The 10,432-nt window shown below is 35.6% G+C and overlaps 2 protein-coding genes across 2 annotated transcripts; both read left to right on the top strand.

The window, feature by feature from the left end:
* The first annotated feature begins 1,143 nt into the window (after positions 1–1,143).
* On the top strand, positions 1,144–5,309 carry LOC102622088 (ras-related protein RABF1). The gene is made up of 8 exons (XM_006485544.4): positions 1,144–1,402; positions 1,821–1,900; positions 2,156–2,239; positions 3,050–3,144; positions 3,322–3,427; positions 3,929–4,018; positions 4,158–4,244; positions 5,014–5,309. Exons 1-8 carry the CDS (start codon positions 1,378–1,380, stop codon positions 5,053–5,055), a joined length of 609 nt encoding a protein of 202 aa, XP_006485607.1. The 5' UTR covers positions 1,144–1,377; the 3' UTR covers positions 5,056–5,309.
* A 913-nt stretch (positions 5,310–6,222) lies between these two features.
* LOC102621804 (U-box domain-containing protein 14) lies at positions 6,223–10,061 on the top strand. The gene is made up of 4 exons (XM_006485543.4): positions 6,223–6,947; positions 7,762–7,878; positions 8,129–8,542; positions 8,630–10,061. The coding sequence occupies exons 1-4, from the start codon at positions 6,672–6,674 to the stop codon at positions 9,704–9,706; spliced, it is 1,884 nt and encodes a 627-aa protein (XP_006485606.1). The 5' UTR covers positions 6,223–6,671; the 3' UTR covers positions 9,707–10,061.
* The last annotated feature ends 371 nt before the right edge of the window (positions 10,062–10,432 follow it).

Below are 10,432 nucleotides of genomic sequence, written 5' to 3' on the forward strand. Positions count from 1 at the left end.
CGAAAAATTCGGGCTTGGTTCAAGTTCAGATAAACTTGATCGAGTTTTGGGTTAGTCGGATCAGAAACAAAGTAATTTAAACTCAATTTGAAGTTTTAGTTTTGGATTTGATTGAAAATTTGTGTCATAAATTGTTTATGTGTGCATGGTATTTTGGATCGGATCGGTTTTGATCAAATCCAATTCGATTGAGTTGAGCAAAATCCAACCTGACCAGATTGGAGTCTTCACCCGCACTTGATCTGAACCTGAATTTTCCTAAAGTCGGATTGGGATATTTGCCCACCCTTAAAATTCTCACGTATCAAAAACTTTTTTAATTGCTACATGGAAATTCTTCCAAATATTTTTGGGCCCTCGGCCAAGCCCAAGCCCAAATATGCTGAATGCAATTGGTGATTGGGCCTACTAATTAATTCACAGTGGGTCTTCTTGCTCCTTTGTGAATTAGCTGGGCTTACCAACATTAGACAAGCGAATGGTGCAAACGTGTTGTAGGCATAGGTGAGAAGTTTATAATAAAAAGGCAAATTACTAGGCCAGGCCTCCACGGGATTAATAGTTTACATGTCCATTCAGAAAAACAAAATTATTTTATCTATAGACATAAATTATTAGTTTGTTACAGAACAAATGAGATTGTTGAGATGCATTGTTGTAGAATCTAACTTGTTATTAAAAAATGATGATAATAATAATTGTCCCTACTAAAATGGACAATTATTATTTTTTTGGAGTAGTGCAAGAGATATAAGATTTGAATTCTGCCACATTGGTGAGAATGATATTTAATTTTTGATGGCTTGAGTAAAATTTTACTAGTTAATCCAACTAATTGACATTAAATGATAAATTAATATTATTATTAATTCACATGTGCTTTGGTTATTTAAAGTTATATTGTACTCAATTATATTAGCTTTTTTTTTGTTTAATTTATCCAATTGATGATTACTCTTAATTTTTAAATCATTAGGATAATCTAAATTTTTATGAAAAGGATAGCCAATGTATCAAATTTTATCCGAAATTTTGTCTTTTCAGTAAAGTAGAATTGATTAATTTATTTTTTAATTTCTTTAATAAATAATCATTAAAATAACACATTTTTTTAATATATGCAAAATACAAAATAAGGCCCTCACTGCCCCACCATTGAGTGGAGAAAAAAAAAAAGGTTTGGTGCAAAAGTAGAAGTCAAGAAATTGCCTTGTTTGAGTTTCGGCCATTAACGAACAACATCCAAAGCACTGCAGCAAATCAGCAATCAATCTGCTCATCGCAAAATCACTCCATTACTAAAACCCTAATTACACATATACGTGCATACACATACTCATATACATACTCGTTTATATATTTATTCGTACAGGTCGCATGGGTTGCTCAGGTTCTGTTCCAGGTACTGTTTATTTATTAGTCGAAACCTAATTTTTTTTTTAAAGTGATAGAAATTATATTGTTTAATTGGTTAGTTTTCAGCTAAAAAATATTGAGTTTGATTGAGATTTTGTTATTTGCGGAGTTGGCATGTGATCGGGGGATAGTGATCGAGTTTTAGGGTTCTTTAATTTGGATTAGGTTGTTTTTTTAAAGCTGTGATTTGGTAGGGCATTTGGTAGTTTTTGTTGAATCTGGTTGATTTGAGCCAGAAAGGATTGAACTTGATGTAGAATTTGTAAAATTGGTTTCTAATCTGGAGGAGGGGGTTGGGTTCAATTTTAGGATTTTAATTTTATTTAGCATTAATCTTCGGAATTGGTAACCCATTTGGGAAATATTGTTGAATTTAATTGAATTTTGGATTTTGGGTGTTGCAGCTAGGAGTTCTGGCCAGTCCGGTGGACTTAACAACTTGGAAAATGCAGGATCATCTGATGCAAAAAACCTACGTGTTAAGGTATTATTTTTGGAGGGGAGATGTTCTTTGTAATTAATCCATATGCTTGAATGACATTAGTATGTTTTTATTTTGGCGTTGAAAGTTAATGTGGGTATAGAATGATTTTATATTTGTACGCATCATATAATTACATTTTCTTTTTGTCTTTTTGGATGAAGCATGCCAGATTTAGTAAGTTCAGTAATTATATTTCTTATTTTGCAACCATTTTTACTGCATTTTAGCTAACATTTGTTATTTTGCTGCGTCCAGCTGGTTCTGTTAGGTGATTCAGGTGTTGGGAAAAGTTGTATTGTTCTCCGCTTTGTTCGTGGCCAGTTTGACCCGACATCCAAGGTAAGAATATGTCATCGCTCTGTACTTTGCTAGAAGTGTTGTTAAAATTGTGCCTTCTTTGCCTGATAGCAAGTGCAAAGCAATTGTCAGGTGCTTGAAACATGCTCTTCGCTAAAATGCAAAGCAGAAAAATGCAGGCCTTTTTTCTCGTTCAGATTTATAAAAATGTCAAATCAATTTTATCTCTTGGATTAGCATCAAAATAAAATGTATCCCCTCATCGAGAGGTCTGTCTACCATTCTTTTTTGTTGTGCCTCAATGTATGCATATGCACACTCATGCAAATAGTGTGGTCTATGTAGTATTTAGATCTACAACTTTTGTGCCATGGCTTAGCACTATGACCAATTGAGCTAATTGGCGAGTTTCATTGTATATATTTATGCTATCTTTTTACACTTGAGTATAGTTATTATTTTTTACTGAAAATACAAGCATTTTGCACTTTTAGGACTAGGGATATAACCTCTCTTTAGAAACTATTGTATATAAACTGACATGATGCTATTATATGATTGCCACCTAGCTCACATTGTTTATTGTCGTTAATGTCATTAATTTTTGTGTTTTCATCAAACCAATAAAGTTTGTATCCCTAATACTATTGTAACTCTTTATCAGTCCGTATTTCATTTTATGCTTTGTGTTCAAGTTCTTGGAGAACTTCATGCTTAAACTACCCTGACCTTGTAATAACATGGGCAAGAATATCTTATATATTGTCAATGGGAATATCTATCTACTCTCTTAAAGGTACTTGAAGTTATTTCATTAGGAATTCACTCATTTGTTGGTTTTTATATTTTCAGGTAACTGTTGGAGCCTCCTTCTTGTCACAGACGATAGCTTTGCAAGATTCTACAACAGTTAAGTTTGAAATATGGGATACAGCTGGTCAAGAAAGGTAGTTTGCAGTTATCATTGTATTGTTTTCATAGGGAACTCATATTATTCTCTATTTTATTTTGTTATATTTATTATTATTTTTTTATTGGGACTCCTCGCCTCCCACTCTCACCCAATCTCATTTGCCAATACACTTTTCACTGGAGAATTTTAATCATCCACTGTTTCTTCTCAGATATGCTGCTCTGGCACCACTATATTACAGAGGTGCTGCAGTCGCAGTTGTTGTGTATGATATAACTAGTCCAGATTCATTCAACAAAGCGCAATACTGGGTTAAGGTATATTTTTTGGATTGCAACATTTTTTCATTTCTCTTTCTTTTTTGTTTATATAAATTTCTGTTGGAGATTCTTTTTGTTTTCTGCATTATGTTTTTAACTGATGTTTTTAAACTATTTAATAGCCTCTGCTGAGAGTGTGTGATTATTTGGAGAGCTTGTCATTTGTATCGGGGATTGATAACTGTTATGGGTTTGAAGTCAAAATATAGTCCATATTTCGCATGATGAAGTAATAATTATTTTATATGGTCACTTAGTTTTGAGTAATTGCTGGCAAACTTCTTTTCAAGGGTTTCCAAAAAATCATACTTGAGATCTGGAGTGAGCTGACCAAATTGTAAGTTCATGTGTTGATTATTGTGTCCTAATACTGACCCAAAAGTTGGGGGTACTGTTGTATTATGTACAAGTATCTGCTCCGTTCAGTTTAGGTAAACTGTTTTTAGCTCCAATCAAACTTATTTCTCTGCACAAGTGATTAATTTTAGTGTCTAACAGGAGCTACAAAAACATGGAAGTCCTGACATAGTCATGGCTTTAGTTGGTAACAAGGCTGATCTTCATGAGAAGCGAGAAGTACCAGCTCAAGTGAGTGCATATCCTCTGTGGTTGTATTAGATTTCTTTTATTGGCAGAATTTGCATTTATTTTCTGCATCAAATCCCTGTATTTCTGCAAAGTGTTTTCTCACTGTCACTGATTCGACATTTTATGTTATGTTTTGAAGGATGGCATTGAGTATGCGGAGAAGAATGGGATGTTCTTTATCGAAACATCGGCCAAGACTGCAGATAATATAAATCAGCTGTTTGAGGTACTCATTACATGTACTTCTTCATATTGTAGCTAGGTTATATTAGCTGTAGTTGTAACTGTATATAACTGTAAACTCTGTAGATAGCTCTTGTTAACTACCATTTGCATTTCAAATTATAATAAAGACGGGCTTTGAGCCCAAGGACAGGTGACGTCTTTTAATTTTCTTGTTCCCTTCTTTCCTCTCTCTATGGGGATGGTTGGGGTACAGGCTAACATCTCTGACTGCTATATATGCAGGTGACTGGGGTAACTAGGAAGTGTTCTGTTTGATATTTGAGATTATTTCCAAGGTTTTTATGTTAATTAGTTGTTTAAATTACTTTTTGAATGAATCACAGAAGGATCTGTTAATAAGGCATGGTATGACAACAGATGCCCTTGGGCTTTAGATTGAGTTGTAACTGATGAGTTCATCTGCATGATTGGATCTTCTTTTGATCACAATCTCATGGAAAGGAGTCCAGAAGGAAACTACATTAGGCTAATCTTTGAACTTGATTGCTCTTAGAGACCTGAACAGAACTGACTTCTACTGTTGAAATCTTTAAATTGGTGGTCAATGTAAGTTAAGAAGAATGAAACCATATAAGAGGAAACTTCAGATTGAGTTCTTGTCTATGGTTGGAGGAGTTTCCTCATGATACTTTCATTCGGATAACTGACTGGAGAAGTGCAACGTGTGTAATTTTGCGGCACTATGAAAACTTGTAGTTGGTGAAATATTGTAGTGCAGGAACTGACGGGATGATTCTTTTTTCTGACAGGAAATTGCTAAGCGACTTCCCCGCCCATCACCTTCTTCATGATTGTGGATTCTGGAATCTGAACTGCTGTGTCTGCTGATGTAACGCCGAATCCTGTCAGTTTGTCATATCAAAGATTTGTGTATATTGTGATATATGATGTGGTTCCCTGTTTCATTTTGCAACTGCATTATGATTTATGAATCTCACTTGGAAACTTTCTGTTGCAACCTTAAATCTTAAGGGTGATATAAACATTTAGACGCCGCAATGATGCAACCAAAGAGTTGAATTATAGATTATTTTACCTTTTAGTATGTGAATGATCTCAATTGGCATTTTATGGATCTTTGAATCTGATCAAACTTGAATTGACCAATTTGAATAAATTTAAATGGATTTTGAACTACCCCTTTGTCCATAATCATTGGGTTTAATTGAATTTTTATATTTTGATTAACTTTTTTTTTTTAATAAACTTGATTAAAAAAATTGTTTTTTATTATTCAAAAAGTCGCTTGGCGGGTGATGATCAAATGGGACCCATGATTATTTTATTTTATTTTTTTGAAACTGGACCCATGATTATTTGGTCTCAAAATCTCAACGACTTTTATTTTGTCAACAGAAATGCGTGGTTAAATAAAATGTGTGTTGAAAGGATCGCGTGGCGTCCGCATATTGCCATTGGGCTTAGTCCATCCTCATCCCAGTGAATCTGATCGTGACACGGTGTTTGTGTATTAGCCCGGCTCATAATCTCTCGACACGTGGCCGCTTCGGCCGTCATTCACCAAACACGCTTTGACACGTCAACATTGTTCGTGCTAGCCGGTTTTGTTTGTTGGCTCTTCCGGTCAAGCCGAATAAAGCCCACGTCCTTTTGATCGGCTTTTCGAGATTCAATCATGACCGTCAATTAACAATTGTGCGCGGGAAGACAATCAATCAATAGCTGTTGATTACGCGCCAAACCCCAAAAGGGTGACATCAGTCCATAAACGACAGCTAATTTACACACCAAATAAATACAATATTGATGAAGACCGAAATTTTATTTTGAATTTTTTATTCTTTATTTTTCCGAAAATGAAATTATGTAAAACTGGTTTCTTACTTTCTTTTGAATGAAAAAAGAAATAAATAAACATACGGATAAAAAGAAAAAGTCATTAATGTAACAATAAGTATGAGGTCATTAATATGTTAATTAAAAAAAAAGGAGAGGTATCAGGTCATAGGTGATCTCATTTCTCTCCTACTCTTCAACTGCAAACCAGTAGACCCGGTAATTCCGATTAATTAATCCACATCCACACTACACCAATATCCTAATTCTTAAAATTTTTCTTCTGTTAAACCCTTGAATTATAATTTTCAAACCATCGTTGCTTGTTCTCGTAGAATCACTTCTTTTCTTCTTATTTCACAAGAACCCATTTGAATTCACTCAATTTCCACATCTGGGTATCTCTTATTTCCATTGAAAACTTTCAGTATTGGAATTAAGTTCTAATTTTTTGTTTTTGGGTCTGTTTCGCAATTGAACTCAGTTAACTCACGTGAAAACCCAATTGAATTATACTTTAGTTTAACTTCTAACTCTAGTTACCAGATTGAATCTTGATTGTTTATTGATTTATCCAATCGGGGTTGGTGGTTGAATTTTGGTGAAGAAAATGGCAGTTACAAATCCTGGCGCTGAGGTATTGAGTCGACTTGTTGACTCAGTGAAGGAGGTGTCTGGGTTACCCGAGTGCAAAAACTTTTTCAAGAAAATGCATGGGAATCTGGTACGTAGAGTCAAGTTATTGAGTCCTTTGTTTGAGGAATTGAGAGATGGCAATGAAGGGCTTAGTCAAGAAGAGATTAAAGGCTTTGAATTGTTGAGAGATGCTTTGGATTCGTCTGTTGATCTTCTCAAATCAACCAATGACGGAAGTAAGCTGTTTCAGGTACCGGCTCTTGGTTCAGTTTTCTGTTTAGATTCTTAAAAAAATTATATATTTTGTAGTTTTGGGATGAAAATAATGTGCTGAGATTAAAACTTATTAAGTAGTTTTATTGTGATATTTAGGTGAAGGTTGTGGATATAGGGCTTAATTGTAGTTTTGGAGATTGGAAAATTATCAAGGTTGCTTAATTGCTACATTTCCTGGTTGAGATTGTGTGCAGTTGTTGTGTGTTTTGTTGTTGGATAGTTGGAATGAAAGAGCATAAATTAAAATTTAAAACCGTATTTAACGATCTTTAGCCATTTTATAATCATCTAGTTTCCTGTTGTTATGTATGAAGTATAAAATGGTGAAGCTGAATGGAGTACCGAACTGCAACTAGTTTGGAACCATATTGAACTTAAAATTGACTATAATTTTGATTCTGTTTTGTCCCGGGGATAAATGTGGTTCTGATATGACTGATTCTTCTTCACTGCCTTTCTGGAGTATGCATGTTGCTTCAGTTCTATCTCATTCAAATATGAAAGCAGTGCTGCAAATTTTCAAAACTTTAGCTTATGCTTTTCACCTTCTTTTATCTTAAAATATCATGTGAGAAAGTTATCATTGTTCTACTTGTTCATTTGTGTAAATTTGTCCATGTTAACTTTCACTAGTACTCTTGTCATCAGAACTTCAAAAACTTATATTTTTATCCCTTTAATGTACCCCACTTTCATTTTCTGAATTCCTTTGTGCTTCAAATTCTTTCATTCTGTTCGCAAAGCACTCTATAAGTTACTGTAGCTGAGCGTTGATTCCAATTTTATAGTGTTTGCAAAGGGATAAGATTGCAGCACAGTTTCATCAACTGACAGAACAAATTGAAGCAGCACTGAGTGACATTCCATATGATAAACTTGATTTGTCTGAGGAAGTTCGAGAACAGGTACTTCAAATAAATTTTGTTGCGGTGGAAAATTACTGAAAATATACGAGTTTTCTTTGCTAACTGAAAATATACGAGTTTCCTTTGCTATTCTAGTTTCTTTTGAACTGTCAGCATATTTTCACAAAGAGAGACAGATTGTGATCAAAAATAGGTTTGAACTCAATGTAACCATTTGTATAAAGTTGTTTAAATATCCCAAAATGTTGACAATTGGCATTTTTCTTTTCTTGTTTCCTTCACTTTTCAGATTGAACTCGTGCATGTTCAATTCAGAAGAGCAAAAGGAAGACCAGACTCACCTGATTTGCAACTGGATCATGATTTATCTCTAGCACAGAAAGAAAGAGACCCAGACCCTGCAATATTACGAAGACTTTCAGAAAAACTGCATCTTAGAACCATCAACGATTTGAAAAATGAGTCCCTTGCTTTTCATGAATTGGTCATTTCAAGTGGTGGAGATCCTGGGGACTGTTTTGAGGAGATATCATCCCTGCTAAGGAAGCTAAAAGACTTTGTGCTGATTGAAAACCCTGAAGTTGACATCACTGAGGGTGAGAAGGGCTTGATGAAACACAGATCCCCTGTTATCCCAGATGATTTTCGATGCCCAATTTCACTAGAATTGATGAAAGATCCTGTAATCGTCTCCACTGGACAGGTTAACCTGACACTACATTTAACATTTCACTGTTTTGTATCAGTATTGGTAACCATTATTCATTAAATCCTCTACATCTCTTTGCAGACATATGAAAGATCCTGCATCCAGAAGTGGTTGGATGCGGGGCACAAGACCTGTCCGAAAACACAGCAGACACTGCTGCATACTGCCCTAACACCTAACTACGTTTTGAAGAGTCTGATTGCTTTGTGGTGTGAGAACAATGGTGTTGAGCTTCCTAAAAATCAAGGGGCCTGTAGAAGCAAAAAGCCAGGAACCTGTGTTTCTGATTGTGATCGTGCTGCTATTGATGCCTTGTTAGGGAAATTAGCAAATGGGAATGTGGAAGAACAAAGAGCCGCTGCTGGAGAGCTCAGGTTGCTGGCCAAAAGGAATGCAGATAATAGAGTGTGTATTGCTGAAGCAGGAGCCATTCCACTACTTGTAGAGCTATTATCATCAACGGATCCTCGAACACAGGAGCATGCTGTTACAGCACTACTCAACCTTTCCATAAATGATAGTAACAAGGGAACGATTGTAAACGCAGGAGCTATACCTGATATAGTAGATGTGTTGAAAAATGGCAGTATGGAGGCGAGAGAAAATGCAGCTGCAACCCTTTTCAGTTTGTCTGTAATTGATGAGAACAAGGTGGCCATAGGAGCAGCTGGAGCAATCCCTGCTCTCATTAGATTGCTTTGTGATGGGACACCCAGAGGAAAGAAGGATGCTGCCACTGCAATTTTCAATCTTTCTATCTATCAGGGAAACAAGGCGAGGGCTGTTAGGGCTGGTATTGTGCCACCACTGATGAGATTTCTTAAGGATGCTGGGGGTGGAATGGTGGATGAAGCACTGGCAATTTTGGCTATTCTCGCTAGTCATCAAGAAGGGAAGACAGCAATCGGTCAGGCTGAGCCAATTCCAGTTTTGATGGAGGTTATAAGAACTGGTTCTCCACGAAACCGGGAGAATGCTGCAGCAGTATTGTGGGCAATATGCACAGGTGATGCGGAGCAGTTAAAAATAGCAAGGGAACTTGATGCAGAAGAGGCATTGAAGGAACTCTCCGAGAGTGGTACCGACAGAGCCAAGAGAAAAGCTGGTAGTATACTAGAGCTCCTTCAAAGGATTGATATGGCTGTCAATTCTCAATAATCCAAGTTTCAGTGTCAAGAATTCTTTCGGTGCCCCATTGGGGGATGAAAAGGCACTAACATATAGATATATTTCAAGAAACTCTGAAGAAAATATGAGTGTTCTAGTGTTATATACTTCAATGTTTCAAAACGGGCGTTCTATTCTATGTACAGAGAAATTATGCGAGGATGCTGAGATTAATTGGAGAACTGCCAGCAATTAAAAGTGGAAAAGGATCAGCACAAAGAAGTTGTACTTGTGTAGCAAACCAATGTGCAATTTCATTTTATTTTGTATAAATTCACTGAAGTATCGAGATTTGCATTAATTCTTGTGATTAAGTATAGAAATGATATGTGTTCTTGTTTTTTAATGGTTTTATTTTTTGCTTGAACCTATGTACACGAGGAAGTCTCAAACTTCTTACCTTGTTTCGCGACATACGTGGTAGAAAAGTCTGTAATTTTGGAAGAAATAAATAATTTGAAATTTTCAGAGAAACACATCGGAATTCATCTCTACATAATTCATGCTACCAAATAGAGTGTCCTCCAATAGCAGATGATTCGGCATTCGATAACTAAAAGTAACGAACGGATGATCTAGTGATGAATATAGTTAACCAACAGTATCTTTTTGTTGAATCTTCATAACTTTGTTGAAGTTGCTTTGCCTTGCAAGTGGTGGAGCTATTTTGTTAAGAAAATTAATTGATGTACAAAAATAAGGATAAAATTGGCGGCA

This window comes from Citrus sinensis, chromosome 4 (assembly GCF_022201045.2).
Source record: "Citrus sinensis cultivar Valencia sweet orange chromosome 4, DVS_A1.0, whole genome shotgun sequence".
Lineage (NCBI taxonomy): Eukaryota > Viridiplantae > Streptophyta > Magnoliopsida > Sapindales > Rutaceae > Citrus > Citrus sinensis.